General features: G+C 45.6%; 1 protein-coding gene across 3 annotated transcripts in view; it reads right to left on the bottom strand.

Moving 5' to 3' along the window:
• Nucleotides 1–18,639, bottom strand: part of Mh (DNA-dependent metalloprotease SPRTN) — a 47,045-nt gene that overhangs the window by 24,061 nt on the left and 4,345 nt on the right. For all 3 annotated transcript variants that reach the window (XM_077685842.1, XM_077685841.1, XM_077685843.1), the window contains exons 3-4: nt 12,903–13,005; nt 601–645 (exon numbers count right to left, since the gene is read on the bottom strand). In XM_077685842.1, the coding sequence (XP_077541968.1) occupies nt 601–645; nt 12,903–13,005 (148 nt within the window). The remainder of the gene's footprint in view (nt 1–600; nt 646–12,902; nt 13,006–18,639) is intronic.

The following is an 18,639-nucleotide window of genomic DNA, read 5'->3' on the forward strand; positions in this document are numbered from 1 at the left end:
AGAAAGACGTTTTGGAGCAGGTTTGGAGCAGCCAGAAAGGTTGTATGGCCAGGGGCTGGCACAGGCATGCCCTGCCAGCCCATGCCAATTACGTTTATTCTATTTTCCTAGTATATTAAACGTTCTACCATGCACTGGAACCTACTCTGAATCAGGAACGTAGTTCTTGTACTATATCTGGAAATTTACAATTGCGGAGTTATCTACCTTTGGACCAAGCGAGTGTGTCACGTTATCACCGATAACATCCCAAAAACGGCTAATATGCCAGCTGTAGAAAAGTTGTCACATGTGTGAGTGGCGATTTCTATGCGAAGCAGACGACACGCCCACAGAGCTAGAGCGAATCTAGCAACACCACCCCAATATCGCCCACGAGCACCCTGTGATGGCGGTACTTTCCTAGTTCCAGTGACTTTAGGGGTGGGGGGGGGAACAATAACAGGAACAGCCACAGCACCGAGGAAAAGAGCACACAGTCCCATCTTACGCATTACCACTGAATTTATCATGGTACGTAGCCACAAAATTTCCTGCCCAAAAAAGTAGCCATGGTCCTCTTAAATTTTTTGAAAAAGAAATGCCAGAGCAAGAACAAACCTTGTTGTTGTGGGTCACAAATAAGAGGGCATGAATCATCTCATGCTGAAAAGAAAAAGTGGGTGAGAGGTGTTAGAATACATCAGCAGGTCACAACTCGCCCACTAATGGCGCACTAACGCCCGCGAAATGCTGCAACAAAGACAGCTGTGAGACACATGGCCCTGTCCCAGTAAGAGGGAGGGAAATAAACTGAATGCAACGACCTTCCTCCAAATCAGACTAAGCATTCCTTTAAAAAAGTTGGATGCGTATATGGTCACTCAGCTGTAAATGTCACCAAAAGACAAGCAATCTGCTAGCAGCCCCTGCCACATAACTGCCTCTCCTTTCTCTCCCCCGTATGCATCTCATGCTGCTTCTCTCTTGTCGAGGTCTTCCCATGATGAACTCAATGAAGGTTCGCTGACTTCAGTTGAACTTTCCCGCGTTCGCGCAGCTGCCGTGCCTTCTGCTGGGACCTTTTGTTACTGTTGTCAGCCACGACCCCATGGCTCCAGTGCGAGCCCTTTTTGTAATTGGTTGTTAAAATATTGATTTGAATGCATTTTTATTGTTTGGTATCGCAAAGACGGTGGCCACGTTTATTTGCAATTAAAAGAACAATGCTACTACTACTTATGCATTAATGTTTTGCCTCAAATATCCTTAAAGGGGCCATGCAGACAAAATACAAGTTTGTTTTATGCGAAAGATTTGTTGTTTTATAGTGCCCCCAGCAGCTTGTTCAGCAGCAAATGATGCTTTATTCAGTGAGAAATTAATCAATTTAAGTTAAAATTTTGATTCTCCTGCCAAATCGTGTGCTTAGTGATGTCTGCGATGACGTAACCAGGACAGGTCTTCAAGCAAACGTTGTTTAGTCTGCAACGGATTCCAGAACACCTTGTTTACTGTCAGTCCTCCTAGATGGTGCCACTATACAGCACAGGACCACTTTCTATTTTTTCTTTGTTACTGACCATATTTGCAACTGGCCTGCTTTTGTTTAAGGTAGGTAGTAATCATTTCGTGAAACATGAAATATGCTCAGCAAACAGGGTCACGTAAGACAATGTCGCTTACGCCAATCAGCCGGTGTCATGCGAGACAATCCCAAAGCACCGGACTGCTGTGCAGCTATAACAAGCATAGTGCGGGCAGTACGAACAGCAGTACGCACTGGTACTTTTATGTTTATGTGTACTTTTGTTACTTCCATTGCTTACCCACCATTCTTACTGCTATAAAATGAATATGCATCACATTTAACCCTTTGAGGGTCGAATTTTTTTGGAGAAAAGATGGTCAAATTACTTTATAGAGGATTTTGAATGCACAAAATGTCCAAGTCAGAAATAAATCGTAAAAAAACAAAACAAAAAAACACAGGTACGGTAAACAAGGAGAGTGAGAATACGTGAGCGCTGGTAATAAACAAGCTAAAAGCAGCGCCAATATAGATAGAAATCAACTTCCACCGCCACTGCAAGGGAGTGCCAATAAAGATAAAAATAAAGTATTGCGCGCCACCGTTGCAATCATGCGGCAAAACTGAAACCACAAAAGGGCGCTGACACAGACCTCGTGATGCACTAAAGCTAGAGAGTTCTGTTTATCGAATTTCCAACACTTTTTGCAAGTCCTAGGAAATGGCAGCACCTACCAGTGAGCATCCATTGTCATTATGGCGCTAAATTTCAAACGGAGAGTCGAGACCGTGCCTGTACGGCAAAGACCTTGCGGGACAAAAAACCGCCGCCGTACTATATGGCAAAAACCCTCAAAGGGTTAAGCAAAAATAGCTCGTTCTGCAAGCTTATAGGCCCTGCCTAACTTGCGTTTGCTTTTGCCGGCCTCAGCCAATCGCACAGCTGTGAATATTACGTAAGGGGCCATGCGACTCACTAGCTCAAAGTGCGGGAAATGAGCTAGTGAGTCACATGGCCAGTTCCTTTTTTCCTATTTATGTAGCTTATTTGAGCAAAGTTTACGTTAAAAGTGGTGTCAGTATGACTAACGAGGCTATCTTTCAAATGAACCAAACTTGTGTTCTGTCTGCATGACCCCTTTAAAGGAGTACTGACACGCAATTCTCGTGTTTCATTTTTTCTCTGCTGCTTTTCTTTCGCTGAAAAATGTGTACAAGAATGAAGCTGAGTATAACGATAGTCGGTGTAAAGGGCCGAGTGGTGATTATGTGTGATACGAAATGAACTGTAAAAATTTAACCTCTAATCAATACAGTTTAACCCCTTTATAAGGGACACGTTCTGGGAAGCATTTTCTGTCTTACACGAGAGGTCTCTTATAATTATTAGGGTACAATGTTTTCACTAACTTAGCAACCCCTAGTGCAATGCAGGCACCTTAAGACTAAAATAAGCACAAATGAATGCTACAGCATGTCGCAAAATATTTATTATAATTCATGTTTTGCCCCCAGAATTTATGAAGTGGTTCTGAATCTTTGCTTGATGGCTGTATTAACACCATTTTTTTTACAACAGCTTCTTCAAGCTTTCTTTTCTTTTACTGTCTGCGGAAGATGAAGAATCGCAGATGTCAAGTTCACAAGTCTGATGAATAGCCAGAGAGTGCAGCTTCTTCTGCTGTGTGCTCTGGCTATTCATCAGGCTTGTGAACTCGACATCTCTGATGCTTCTAGGTTCTTGTACGCTTGGTGGTAAGCTTTAACCACTTCTGTACATTGTATTTCCATTTCGGTGACTTCTCGTTGTCACTTCATAGCTGACAGAACCACTGTGCATTTGCTGAAGTTAATAAATAGCTACTGCGTGTCTGTCGTCCCCTTTGATTCCCCAACAGACACAACTGCAGTTAGTGACTGGTGGCACCGCATCTAAAGTTAAAATGTCTGTTACAAGCGAGATTGTTGAGCAAAACTCAAGGATAAATTGTTCTTTATAACCAACTATCTTCTACATCTGTTGTCTGTTATAAAAGAGGTTAATGTAATGGGGCGGCCATCCAAGTGTGTGAATAGTGTCGGTTATACCGGATTGTCACTTACATCCATGTCTCTTATAACAGGGTTCAACTGTACTTGAAAACACACTTGAATGGGCTCGTCAGCTAAAAAGCATGATGGGTGTGGTGGAATTTGTTGTCTGTAGAGTTCCGGGAAATGTTTACGTTGCGTTGTGTGGAGTGCCTTACATCGTATTAGAATGTGCATCATAGATATGCGTGTTCTCTTCACCTGCTGCACAGGGATCTTGGTGATACTGTGAGCAGGTGAGGCTGTGTTGCATGTGTGTGAACTATCCGCAACCTGAAAAAGCAGCTTCAGTGAACCTGTTGTGCGAGTCAGTTGTGTATCATCCCAAGTGTGGCTTTAAGTGCAGTTTGTTGCCTGATGTGCGGCTTGAGGCAACGTGTGGCAGCGTTGTTATGTCCACTCCGTTCATACGTGCAGCAGCGGAGACCCTTTCATCTGCCACCTCGTTGCCAGCAACCCCAGCGTGGCCTGGAACCCAGCACAGGACCAGTTCAACTTTTTGAGCACACACAGGGAAGACGGTGTTAAAAACTAGATTGAACTGCCCCTTTTTCATGGCTCCTGCCAAAGGTGCGGACATGGAACATCTGCTGTGAACATGCCCTTCATTGGAAGTGGCCAGAACACGACACCTTCGAGGCACAGGCCTCCACCCTGGCAGACCACCTGACTGACCTCCAGCGGTGGATATGGAGACCCCACCACCGCTTTCTCCTTGCGTTTCTCGCGAAATGGGAATTAACTTATGCCTGTGACGTAGTTTTTATACCATCGGGTATATATCGCAATTAAAAAAAAGACTGTGGTTCTTGCATGGCTTCTGAATGACAATGCATGCACAACACTCAAGGAATCTGTACAGATGATGTACTTAGTAGGTTGATGATGAAGAATGTGTCGTACAATGAGTAAAATGCTGTATGCTTCTGCTGAGAAAATAGTGATGTGTACACTCATGGTTCTGCATGAATTAAAGTTTGGTCCATGAGCAGCACACGATACCATAGTGGAGGTTTTTTTGTGGTACAGTCAAACCCCGCAAAAACGAAATCTCACGAGTACGAAATTCCCGCGGCAACGAAATATTTTCGGATCCCCGGCGAACATCCATAAAAGCCCATGTATTTCATGTCTTGCGGCAACGAAATGTTTTTGGAAAATGATCCCGCGTTAACAAAATTCGCTGCAAGTCCGGTCAGCATTTTATCTACCCCTTCGAGGCAACCAGTTTCCAAAAAAATTTTTTTTTCGGACTCAAAGTCCGTAAGCTTTTGCCACAGCGCGCTTGCATGCTCGCCGCCATATTTGTTTACAGAAAGACCGTGCAGCAGACCAACATTTAGATACTTTGCAGCAGACGGCCGTGAAGGCAGCCTTGCAGCAACGCCGCCAGGAGCCAACACATGGTGACTCACGTCACGGCGCGGCTTTGGCTCGGGCAAAGGACTCTGGCTTGGGCTATGCTAATCGGCTACCGCTGAACAGCGCGTACACTGTAGCATGTGCGCGTTTATTGTGTGCAGCGATCGGCACGTTTGCTCTCGGTCAGCCCAAAAGCCTAAGTTTTTATCGCTACAAGATAAGGCAGCGATAATTGCCCAAATCAGTGGGCCAAGTGGAGGAAGGGAAGATAGCGCCGACTGGTTTGGAACTGCCTGCAAGGACGCCACTCTTTAATGGTGCACATGCGCAAAGTGACGTCAACAAAGCTTGTGCTCACTTAGTTTCCTGAACAGTACTGGGACAACGAGCTGCCACTGTCTAGCAAAGTTCGTCAACAGAAGAAGCTGGACTTCACTTGCTTGCATGCTCGGACATACTCGGTGCCGAGACGAAGAACATGCAGAAATGGTGAACCTGCAGGATGTTTTGGATGCGTTTGATGCACGCACTTCGACTAGGAATGAAGCACTTCTTGTAGTGTGAGAGCTGAGCTGTGAAGTTGCTGCAATGTAAGGCTCGCAAAGTAGTATAACCGACTTCCGGAAATACATTTTCGGTTTGCGAGCGATTTTCCTGTCGTTTATGCTTCATTCTCGCGGCAACGAAATTCCCGTAAAAGCGATTTTTTTGGCTTTCCCCAGCAGTTTCGTTATTACGGGGTTCGACTGTATTTAAAGGGACAGACAGCTGATTTTTGTCGAGCATATGTTCTCTATCCCAAATGAAAAGGCATCCCTTCACCCTTTCGCTGTCACTGACGTACTAGCACGTTTTCGCATTTCCCCTCCGTAGTGTCAATGACGTACCAGTACATTCTCCTTTGTGCATTCAATAATTCGTGTCATAGTGCAAAGCCGGCGTGCCTGGACTGTTCGCACAATCTGTCAAATCTTTCTAGCAGCTCGTATTTTCACTCGCTAGCTCTCTACAACAGCACATTGAAGAGTACAGAACGACTGCGCCCACCCTTTGCTTCTGGGGGGCTTGGTCGCTCCACGCGCTGTACTCTGTCGGGATGGGTGAGCATGCGAACACGCGTGCAATTGCGCCTGGACTGTTCGCGCCATCTGTCGAATCTTTCTAGTAGCTCGTATTTTCACTCGCTAGCTCTCTTGACAATATATTGAAGAATATAGTGAAGAATATTGAAGGGCTTGGCTGCGCCGCACGCTGTACTCTGTCAGAATGAGCGACCATGCAGCACGCGTGCAATTACGTGTGCAATGGTTGTTGTGCCATCCACAACAGGTTTCTAGGTTTTTTTTAATTCTGTTCCAGCGTCTGCTACGGTGCGCCAGGTTAACCCAGCCCACAATTGCCTCTCCAATAAAACTGACCCACTCGCGGCTTTCGCTCGCTCATTTCTGTGCGTTGTGTGGGTTGCTGAAAGTGCTCCCTCCATGCGCGCGATTACTTTTGGATGGCTGACCACGCAGTGCCTTCGACGGCAGACAGGAGTGATGGTTCTTAGATTCCGATCCGAATATGAGCCGAGCTCGGATTTGCCTTCTGAGAGTTTCTCATCCGAGGAAGGGGTGCGAGTTCCACAGCGTCAGAATCTGATGTTGAAACGGTGGGGTCATCGTCCCGGAAGCGTGCGCGGCAAACTGAAAATATCTGGAAGGCGATTTCTCACCCACGCTCGCTCCTTTTGACGCATTACATTCCGGACGCTATCAAAGCCAAATAAATCACTATGTTCCTCCCCCCATATTTCGGAAACTAAGCCGACACTGGGGGTGCGTCACAGCCAGAAACACCTGACAGTGAAACGGTTAAAACACCTTAACGCGAAACAGTTTTGCTGATAGAGTGCAAGAACATTTCTTATTTCTTTGCATGTGTTTTCTTAAATCACAAGAAGACGTCAGCTGTATGCTTTGATGGCCTAGTTTGACATACTCGATGATGATGATGATCAGTGGCTCTCCATTTGAATCGGGGCTCTGGTTGTCAAGAGCCGACTTGCCTGTTTTATTCCACTTACTTGCCCTACTCCTAAATAACCTAATAGATTTGCCTCCCCCCCCCCCAGCTCCCCCCACTCGTTTTAAACTCCCATCACCCCCTTCCACCTTTTTTCCTCACCCACTGGGGTAAATTCTCATCTGCATGATTATTCCCCCTGTGTACCCATCTCTTCCCTACTTTTCCTCTAACAACATTCCAGCCACCTCTTTGCCACCTCTGTGGCCCGAAAGTTGAGACGCCCCCTCACCCCAAGTCTCCGCCAACGTTGTTTCCCCTTCGCCCCGCGGCGGCCATATCTCTGTGCAGTCCCCGACAATATGGTCTATCGTTTCCCGATCTCTGCCGCAGTAGACATGTTTCATCTTGCTGCCTGTAGATGTCCGTGTATGCCCAGGTTCTCAGGCACCCCTCCCGTGTTTTCAAGAGCAATGCACTGCCTCTCGTATTGCCATAGAAACCTTCCTTCCTGATTTCTAGTTTCTCTGTCCTATAAGTCTTCAAGGTTTTTTGCGCTTCCATTCTCTGTGACCGATTCGTCGTCTCTGCTGCCTTTACCTGCTTTTTAACTATTGTGTATGCCTCACTTTCCCCTACCAACTTTCCGTACCACTCGGTCAGCTGTCTGGTCCTCCATCTCCCCCACGTGTCCATGCTCCTCATATACAGGTACTTAAACACTCTCGCGGCCAATTTTTCGTCCTCCGTGTCACGAAGTCGCTCCACAAATTTTATCTTGCACTGCGCCTCCCTTGCCTCAAAGGACGACCAGCCCATATCCCCTGTACCGCTTCGATTGTTTTGCTGTTGGCCACTACGGCCAGTCTGCCTACCACTCTCTGATTTACCTCCAGGCCCACTTGGGTCTCTGGTTTCATGCACAGAACCGAATTTCCGAAAGTCAATCCTGGTACCATGACCGTTTTTCAGACTACCCTAGCCTTGTATTTGCTGTAGCCCCAGAGGGCTCCATGCTTTATTACAGCTGCGTTCCGTCTTCCTTTCGTCTTAACTCTTTCGCTACCGCGCCTATCAAAATCGATCAATTTGATCGATACTTTTGGGAGCGCGTTTTCATTCCGTTCCAGGCGTTGCTCGAACAAGTAAAGCTGTTTGGAGTTAGATCAGAAAATGGCCTTTCAAAAACAGTTTTGTTTTCATTTTTGCAACGAAAACGTGATTTTTGACACGCGTTTGAATCACCTGGGTTTGGAAAAGGGGCGTGGTCATCGCGCGTCACTGCTACCAGCAAAGAATGCGTGCCACTCGTAATTACTCTGCACCAGCGTTTGTTTTTTGCTATCAGGGCGTGAATGGTGAACCAGCAAACGATTTTCAATCGTCAGGTTCGCACTCTGACAGTAATAATCCCAGAAATCGGCTGAAAATGTCAAGCAGTGCCTGGTTGCTAAGCTACTTTATGATTTTAGGCAGTTTTATTGCCTTTGCGCACGTTGTTCAAAGTTCTGTGGTAGGTAGGACCATTCGCGAACAGTTTACAACAGTTTCGGTTTCGTTTCTGCATTGCGAAATTCATATTTAGCGCTACTACGCAGTTACCCAACTTTAAGGCTACCTGCCATGGCACCTGGAGCGTCCGCGACTGATCCTCAAACAAAGACGCCGCACCTGATTTCCCCCCACCCTAACCCGATTTCTGTGATAAGAACTTCAGATGCAAGTCAAAAGATAACACCCAGTCGCCAGATATCTGTTCCGCCGAGGACAGCGCTTCAAACTGGCTTTACACTGCCAGCTGTTCGCCTTCCAGTTTCGTTTCCATGCGAGATTATATCCGGGTGTCTAATTTTGCTGCTTAGTTGAACTGTCTATTCGGACGGAGTCTCCGATACGTTTTTGTACTGTTTCATTTGAAAACTGTTAGGTGGCGCTGCAATAGAGGAGGCTCGTTGTGCTGACCTTTTTCATCGCGCAACTGCTACTCGGCCAAAGATCGCAGGGCACGGTTCTAGCTCATCATACCTCATTTTTGCGAGCAAGGCTACAATTGCGAGTAAGAAGATGATAATAAAGCTCAGCTTTATGTTTTGAGAGATAACTGACCGTGAACGACAACAAGCATCAGCCACGGCGTTCCGTTTCCAACTTCATGCATGTTTTTTTCCGCATAGTGTGCTTGTCCCAAATATTGTGCTCGCTGTAAATGCAGAGTCAGCCATTGACAAGATGTTCTTACGTTATGTGGGGGCAAATTTGTGCCTCTGATAATGACAAACCGCCAGATTTATTCCAGGAAACTACCCAAATTGCACATTTTGAATTGGAGGTTGGGCTTCACCGCATGACACGAGCACCGTGCATGCTAACATTTTTTTTTTATATCTGACAAACTGTTCCGCGCAAGTCGACATTTTTCTAGGGCGTGTTTTTGAAATGTTTTCCTACAAAATGTATATTCTAATTTTTTTCTACTACCGGTGGTTTGATATACACAACTCCTTTTTTATCATTTTTTTCGAGAACCTGACAAAAATTTTGATTTTGATATTTTTTTTACAACTATGATATATAAAAACCTTCAAAAAACTGGTGTTATTGGAAAGGCCGTTAAATAATCTGCATGTTGTGTTCCTGCAATTAGTGCCTAACCAATTTTTTAGCAGGAAAAAAAATGTTTTCTTGGACCCCTAAAATTAGTCAATTTTCCGGCGGTAGCGAAAGAGTTAAGGTGAGCCGCATGCACATGCGTGTAATCTTCGCCGTCGTTAAGCCATACTCCCAAATATCTATACTCTATTACCCGTGGTATTTCGACTTGTTGCACTGATACTGTTTTGTGCTCCGTGTCGTCGCTAAAGACTATGAGCCCAGATTTTTCTCTGCCAAAGGATAACCCTGGATGTGCCGCTTCCATTTTTTCACGAAGGCGCCGTCTGTTGGGATGGACGAGAGGTAGAATGCTGACTTCATGTTGTGAACGTCAGCAGTTCAATTCTCCTTGGGCGTGTCTTTTTTATTTTTTAAGCTGCCACTGGCATTTTTGGAAAGTGAAAACATATTTCGGCACAAGAAATGCCCTTGACTCAGGCAGAATCGTCAAACAACGTACAACACAAGCAGGAGGCTCCTTCACTGGGTCTGTTCAATGAACGCTGCTGTTGATCAGCATGGAGGTTCAGTTAGCCAGACTGAGAGCAACCCAGCGGCGGGCGGCGTGTCCAAGGTAAATATAAATGGTAGCGAAGCTTCGGGTGAAAAGCGGTTCAGAACCTATTGCCAGCGACATCAGCATGGGGGCTTGTGGGAGTGGCGATTGAAATGCGACTAGGTGAGGAGGGAACAAACACTAGTAACAAAAAACCAAGTTTTATTCAACAATAAAACAACAGTTATATTTTACGAACGATATTTATTTCTGAATCACATTTATTTAGGCACAGTGTACAAATAATTTATGAAAATGTTGTTCATTCTCAAAAACCTTTTTTGTAGCGCCCTCTGAAGAATGGCACATGTCATTGCTTTGTGATGCAGTCCTTGTAGTCATCGGAAAGGCGCTCCTAAAGTTCGCCTGCTAGGAAACGCCCCTCGCATGTTTTGGTGATGCGCAGTTGCATTTGTTTTTCCTTGTTAATTTGGTGTGCACTTAATTTTTGCTGTGCGTGGAGTTGCGAGGTGCGTTGTATCGTCGGTGAACACGTTTGGCACGGTGAACTACGGGACGATGCTGCCAACGGTTGGAGCGGAGCGCTTTCCTCGGTACCTACGGAAACGATGTGCTGTACAAAGTTGCAACAGCAACTCCCGTACACCTGGCGTTTCACTGCACCGTTTTCCTCTCATTTCCGCAGGTAACGCGAAACTATAGAACTGTTATTACGTGCACGGGGGTTTTGTAAGAGGACATGGTGGTGCTTCGAAAAAATAAAATAAAATAAAATAAAAAGGGTCTAAAGCTTTGTTATGTCACAGTTATCTCTTGATTTCACCTCAGGCTGGCTCGAAGCAAGTGGTGTCAATTACTCTAGGACTTCTCAGCGTATTACCACTCGAATTTAAACGATTCACTTTAATTGTCTATCTCAGTGCCTTCTCTATTGCATTACAACGCTTGTAGGGCTCGTTGCTTCCCGAACTTGTATGCGCAAGCATTATTTCCATCGCAGTACTGTGTTGTGCTGCTCCGTGCTGCGCTGCTGCCAGATCTTTCCTGCTACGAGCTTTTACATACTGCCATCGCTTTCTTTTGCATTGATCCATTCTTCCTCTTTTTACTTATCTGTTGCGACACTTGCCTAAACAATGCAACCAGGAAATTGCAGGCGTGAATGCTGAGTGAAGTTCTGTAGAAACCCATGTCTACTTGATAAGACGCCGGCACAGCTGCGGTGTTCTCGCTGCACTTTAGTGAATCAGCATTCCTGAGGCCCGGTTTTCTGCGTCAAGATGCAGTGCCTAGTTCTTTTCTCTTGTTTCGAAGTAGTTCTGCTGTTGAGACTTTCATTGCGCATAATGCTATGTGTTACGGGTAAATTAAAGTTTTCGGCGCATAAGGAAAATCATGTAGTAATGCCCACAAACATTTTGTGCTTATTGTATATGTGCTGATTTTGTACAGTGTGGTAAAATTGTTTTATGTTTATCCTGGAATAAAATTCCAATGTCTTGATTATAGCATGACTATGCGTTATTCCTTCTCTTAGAACAGAAGTACACAAACCGAGAAAGGATTATATAGCCTTGATGTATAGTTAAGGCACACACGCAACCTGCGTATGTGCGACGCAATTAAACCCAGCAGTGGCGTTGGTAGAAATCTGTATCGGAGTGAGGAGTGGGCACGTTTTTGATATGAAAGGGGGGGCCGGGGAGAGTGGTCAAGTGTCATTTTGTGCTCTGTATCCCATGGGAGAGAAAAAATTCCGGTCAGGGGGGGGGGGAGTACATGCCCGGTTCCCGGTTCGCCACCCACTGCAATCAAAATAAACAACTGCTTGCTTTTATACAGCAGTGGAAGGCCTGAATACAGAGTAAAGGTTCAGAGAAAATGCAAGATGTTTTTATAAACACCGAGGTGAATCATACGACAGTATGCTTAAGTACATTTCTCTAGTCACGAGTCTGTACTAGTTAAGCTGGCGTTGACTTGAAGCACACACGCAAAGGGCTCGCCAACTTGCGTCAGATGGCGATGACATGAGCCCTCAGCGATCAGAGGTCTGCTAAGGCTATTTTGAAGTCAAGTTTTCCCGCTAATGTCATAAAAATGACGTCACTTTCTGACCGGATCTTGCGTCCCATCATGTTTATTTTTTGTTCCGCCGGAAGTGTTCCCTCCTCACACAGATGGCGCTAAGCCCCATGAGCAGCTTAAGAGCCGCCATTTTCTGAACGTATGGGCTTCTATGGAAGCTTCGCTACCAGGTACATTTACCTTGGCGTGTCTTTAAAATTTTCTAAAGAATGTTTAAAAATACATATACAATTTAAACGTATACAAACGCTTGAGTTAAAAGGTTTTCAATAAGTGAATAAACGCTTCAGTAGCTGTACGGTTTGCAGGTCATGTGACCAGGACACGTAATGTAGTGTCACATTTGTACACTACGGCCACCTTTCAGATTTCGGAAAGTTTAGTGCCAAATTAAAATTATTTCCACCAATTTGTTTATAAATTACTTGTGGTTACACCACTATATAAAATGCTGGCTTTAAAATGAGCTAGAGAACATATACTTGACAAAAATTGGTTGTCTGACACTAACGAATTTCGACCAGATTTTTCTTTTCGTCTCTAATATCTTTCTGATATCAGACAAAGCCCAGTTTCTTTAGCGAGCATAAAGAACCATTTTTCCCACACCATTACTTCATATTGACCACAAGCATGAATCGGCACAAAGCAAAAACAACAGCTTGGAACACTCACCAGCAAAGTTTCTACTAGGTCCTTTCTTGGACGCAGCAGAAGCAAAGGCTGGCTCAGGCGAATGGAGCAGAGGCCACCTTTATAGGAGCAGATCCCGGCACAACTGAAACATATTGAAGTACGCTTACAATGCATTCTGGAACAAGCTTGTGTAGGCAGCATTCTAGAGTGGCAACAGCTCTGAACATCGCCACAGTGCTATGGCCAAACCACTGGCACTTGAATGGGTGGCATGGGTTCGATAGGAAGTTGTCAGGCTTCGGTAAAGTGATTGTCAGGAGTGGTGGAAGAGGCACTACCGTGCAGCTCCTTCTCAGGGACCGATCATTTAGAGGGGGCACTTTACACTTTACCATATGGCATCGAAAAAAGCAGGGAACAGGTGGTGCGGCATCCGACGGCTTTACTCTGATGGCCGATAAGGTCCTGGAGCTCCCTGCCTTGTAGACAGACAGGAAGCCCGTTGGCCGGACCTTGATAAGGGCTCTGACATCCACTGCTTGAGGCTTCGCCCATCCACCTTTCAACACATCACCACAGTTGGTCATAGCTCATGTTTGGGAGCTGGGGATCTGCAGTGTTGCCACTCGCCATGAATACTCAAGGTACCCCGTGCGGGGAACTGTTTTGTGTCGAACAAAACTCTGGTGAAGTATGCACTGCCTAATCCTCTAAAAAGCAAAGTTGTAAGTTGCCTTAAGTCTGTCTAAACTTCAAAACGCACTCCTTGTATTGTGCTTGCGGCTGACCCAAAGCATTCCTTTCCTGAATCACCCAGCCACTTCTCACCACATTATTTACCTTTCCTATAGTATAAATTCAGTGCAATGAACAAAACACAAAGACAGACAAACAGGAGGAGCGCTGTCCGGTGACGGACCGCACTCGTCCTGTTGGTCTTCCTTTGTGTTTTGTTCATTGCGCTGAATTTACCTTACCTTTCCTGTAGACATACACCACGATTGTAAAAATTATGTAAGTTGAGTCTGTACGTTCTGGCTGACCAAAAAACTGAGCGATTCAACACCAGAATCAGGTGACACGACAAAAGTTAGTGAAAAATGATTCTGCCAGCAGCACCACCTAGTCGCTTGTCACTTCAGAGCTTTACATCACTCTGCCCACACCTGTCACATTGCTTGCCAAAACCACTTCGTGCAGTGCCGTAATCTTCCTCCTCCCATTTATGACCTCACACGCCGCGAAGGCACTTACATCCGCCAGGCTCAGACTCTCTCCCTCCCTTGTGACCTCGTTCTTCACTATATCATGACCCGAGATGGCACGCCCCACTGTCAGGTGTGTGGTGCCTATCCTGACGTTAAACACACCTACTGGACTTGTCCTCGCGCCAGGAGATCACCTCACTTTCTTCATCCACACCTTTTACCATCCCACATTCCATACTCATGGGAAAACTGGGCCGCTCCTCCGCCTGATCTTCGCCCCATCCTTTGGCCTCGCCTCGCCCGGCACATTGCCCACGTGCGGGGCCCTGACACCTGCGGAATTCCCACCTGAACGCCTTCCAGGCCCACCAGAACCACATTTTCGGCAGCCCGGACATGGGCCGCTTTAAATAAAGTTTGATCTCTCTCTCTCTCTCTCTGCTTTAACGTGCACTAAAGTCTCAGCACACTGGCATTGTCACTTTTCACCTACATCAGAAAAACGGCCAGTACGGTCGAGATCAAACCTGCATCCCAGTGCACACATCTTAAAGGCCAACTGCACTCAAAATTTCGACCACGCGAAGTCACTGTTCCTGCATAGTATGACTAAAAAGACCGCGATGCACGAAGTATGACGCCTAAAATGCGCGTAATTACGCCGCAAGCGACCAGCAAAAATCGAAGATTTTGAAAACGAAACTGGGCAAAACGCGGCCATTACGGGCAAGCGGAAGTGACGTATCAGCCGTTGGCGCGAGCGGCCAGACGACCTGGCCTGACGGCGCGAGCTGTGCGGACCGGCCGACGCAGCTGACTCGGCTAGCCAGGAGGAGAGTGTGAGCGCGCGCGTGCGGGGGTGTGGGAGGCACAAGGAAAAGCGAGCGCTTGTCCCGCCACACCGCGTAGGCATGATGTCGCGACGACATTCGAAACGGAGAGCACCTCACGGTTGACGAAGCCTCTTCGGAGCCACGAAGGCCAGGCGTACCGGCGGCGCGAAATACGAGTTTCCTGGATTCGTCCGCTGCGAGGCAGGCCGATCTGGGCCGATCGGCCTGGACGGCTGGCATGTCACTTCCGCTAAATGGCTGTTTGCGCGACACGCCGGCAGGTGCTTTGTCGTCTGCAAGGGCGTTATTTTGAGTGCCTGAAACTGAATAACCACGCATTGCACAGAGCTACCGGTCGCGTCACAGTAGTTCTCATGGTACCTACTACAAATTTTGAAGGCATTTAGCCAGGATGAAATTTGAGTGCAGTTGGCCTTTAAGCCAACCATGACCGATAGGTTTTTTGCCCACTTTGCACATTAAACAAGCAAATGCAGAAAGCTGGACAACCACCACTTTCTTGTTAACTAACACTGGCCACAGGTGGTCCGGATTGTACAACCATATCGACCTACCTGGCTGCATGGTAAGGAAGAAAGACCTCTTCATCACTGACTTGCACACAGTTAAAGTGGTTTTAACCAAGTACCAATGTAGAACAGAGTGATCAAAGATATAGAATATTGCAAGCAAGTGTGTGGATGTTGCCACAGACACTCGATGAAAGAAAGTTTGGCCTGCCAAATGCGTCTCTCTGCCAGTAACGGCGTTAGTTTTTCTTACTGCCACAGCGTCAGCCCTAGCACTGACCATCGAACCGCGGTGGCTGCCGGCCACGCAAGCTGCTTCGGTGCACCCTGAGGCACCCGTGTAGACGAACAGCCATAGTTGATAACATTGTAATTTTGAAGATTATGCGGTGATTTGTGAGCATTGCAGAATAATCGCCATTTTCACAGTAGACACAGCGCTGCATTTCTTTTCCTCTTAGCACCACTTCGCAGCATGCGATGCACTAACATCTCGCACCGGGTAGTTCATTTCTTCAACATTTTTTTCAAGGATTGTGCGTGTGATGTTTGGTGCGTCTATGGTGTTGTTCGATAGAAGGAGCAGAAATAAAGAAGTGCTTATTTCATTTTTAGTGCACTGTGGCTGCGGCGAGTACAGTAGCACAAAAAATACAGTAGCCACCTCTTTCAAGGTTACTTCCGCGAGTAGTAAACACCTTTGTCACTGACAGTCTTGTTGAGATCAACTGTCAATTTGTTAAGCCAGTTTCATCAAAACATAAGCTTTTTTTTTTTTTTTTTTATGAAGCATGTGTTGGTTCAGAAGGGCGGGCGATACAAGAATGAACCAGTGTGCATTAACGCTCATCTTTTGCCGAGCTTTTAATGTCCCACGGGCACTTGCTTAAAGCAGTTGCACTAACATTTACAAGTAAACAGTGTTAAACTTCAAGATGCTGTGAAGAGATTTTGAAAAAAGTTGTGTGGTGTGAGTATTTGAACTGTGGTGCCTTGATAAACAAACTATGCTTAGCTGTTTCACTACACGATATCGGAAAATAGGCAAAAAAAATGCAGTTATAGGTTCGCATGTTAAGAAACCAATCATAGCTCACCCATGCCTGCACAACACGTCAGCGTAGTGTGAGCTCACAAAGGGTCAGATACAGCTGTAACATCGGCGCCATGATGAAAGTCACCCCCAATTGAATGGGGGATGTCTTTCTCTGATACAACTGATCAACGTGTCCGAAATCCCAGTCAACAACGTGCACAAGTGGCACAGGCAGAAGTAACCATGTTTCAAGTAAATTTGGTATTTGTAAACTGTTTATGCTGTTTCACACTAGTCTACTGTTTTTCTGCTAGCCGGTATTGTTCAAGCTTGCCAACCTGACGATCGAGATAAATAACCGAAAGCTTACAATGGGAATTTACTACATGAACACATTTTTCGAAGGAACTTCAAGTGGTCGGAAATTAAAACGAACTTGTCTTTTACTTTTCAGGCTTTTGTATCACTGCTTCTAACTTTTCAAGTTAGAAGCAGTGATACATAGCGCACCGCAGAGTCCCGCCACCACACAGTTCGATTGCTTTCCTGCAATAAACAATGCTGTTAACTTTGTTTCGCCCATTGGATGTGCTCCCCTATGGCTTACTGTAGCAGCACTCAACAGTTTGTTGGCAGTTACCGCTCTGGGTAGATTAGAATTTATAAAAACAAATCGGAGTGCTGGGCTACAAACACGGAGCAGCTCCCGTAAGATACTTTGGCAAACGTGGACTTCAGCATGAAAACTCAGTACAAAATGTACAAACCGCCAGTAGGCCCAAGTTCTGCTACAATAGTTGCCAAACAACTGAAGCGGTCGTGCCGCCAGTCATTTGGATAGAAAGCTATTTAAGGCGGCCAATAAAGGATGCATTATTTTTGAAATACTGTGTTTACAGTTTTACAAAATAATACACACAAAGAGCATTTAACTCTTGAACGTTCTTAAAATGACGTCCCTACTAGTTGTGCTGCCAACCAATGATATCGCACGGTCGCTTGCGATACACCTCAAAGTGAGTATTTCAAAAGCGTCTCCTAAATTACACACACAATTAATTATGAAACTGTTTTGGATTTATGTTCTTAGAGGGTTGTTCAATGAGATAAAATCAATTAAAGGCAAATGCAGTTTCTCTTCACAACTTTTATACACAAAAATGGTTAAAGACCTGAACTGCAACAACGTAAAACATGCTTAACAGGCTTACGTTTGCTTGACGGGTGCAGCGGCCTTTGATAGTGCAGTACTGTGCATCGCCACATTGCTCAGACATGCCAAAAACGTGCTTGCCCTTGAAAGTTTTATGCCCTTTTCCTCATGTGCGCCAATAAAAAAATCCAGAGCTGTCAATACGGCAAAATCCAGCAAGCAGGATCATATTGTTTGTCATAAGGAACGCCCGTCTAGTAGGTGACTGCGGCGCGCATTTCCTGCCAAGGCAGAGCAGCGCATTCTCCAAATATAGCTTCAGTTTGCTAACACAAACAACCAAACATACCAACACACTACAACTTCAGTCTCAAAGGCACCTCTGAATGACCATACCCACTCTGTTCCTAGAAGCACCATTATTTCTAGATGGCCATAATGGCAGCTTTTTTTTCCAGGTCTAATAAGAGAAACGGAGATTCTTACCGGTCTCTTATGCCATGCTCACGCATGCCATTTTGAGCAGCGCATTTCACATTAATTACCCTTTTTCAGCTATACCATTACAAAACACTGTTTTTACACAGTTGAATGATTTTTTTCTGTTAGTCTTTAAATGGTGACTTCAAACACATTTTCAGAAAAACCTTATCTGGGCAAGAACAAGAATGTAATGCACGTGAAAAGTGAAAAATGCCGATGCAGTACCCTTGTTAATTCAAAAAGCATTCTGCTTGTATCAATGCCAAATTTCTGCCAAATGCAAGCAAACATACTAAACAGGCTGACATTGCATCTGAATGCATCAAAGGTGACTCACAATCGTGCTGCACATAACAGAGTTTCTACCCGCATAAAACTTGTTACATGCAGCCAAGCAAGCTACTTTATACACATCTTGTTAGAATGACTGCTTTTTCGTGCACAAAAAGAACGAGCAAGGACTAGTGCGAGGGAAATAAGCTTGCCCTCTCACATAAGCTCACACACATTCCAGCAGGGTGGGGTGGGGGGTC

The sequence above is a fragment of the Haemaphysalis longicornis genome, unplaced genomic scaffold, assembly GCF_048455015.1.
Source record: "Haemaphysalis longicornis isolate Haplotype H1 unplaced genomic scaffold, Haemaphysalis longicornis Haplotype H1 scaffold_1, whole genome shotgun sequence".
NCBI lineage: Eukaryota > Metazoa > Arthropoda > Arachnida > Ixodida > Ixodidae > Haemaphysalis > Haemaphysalis longicornis.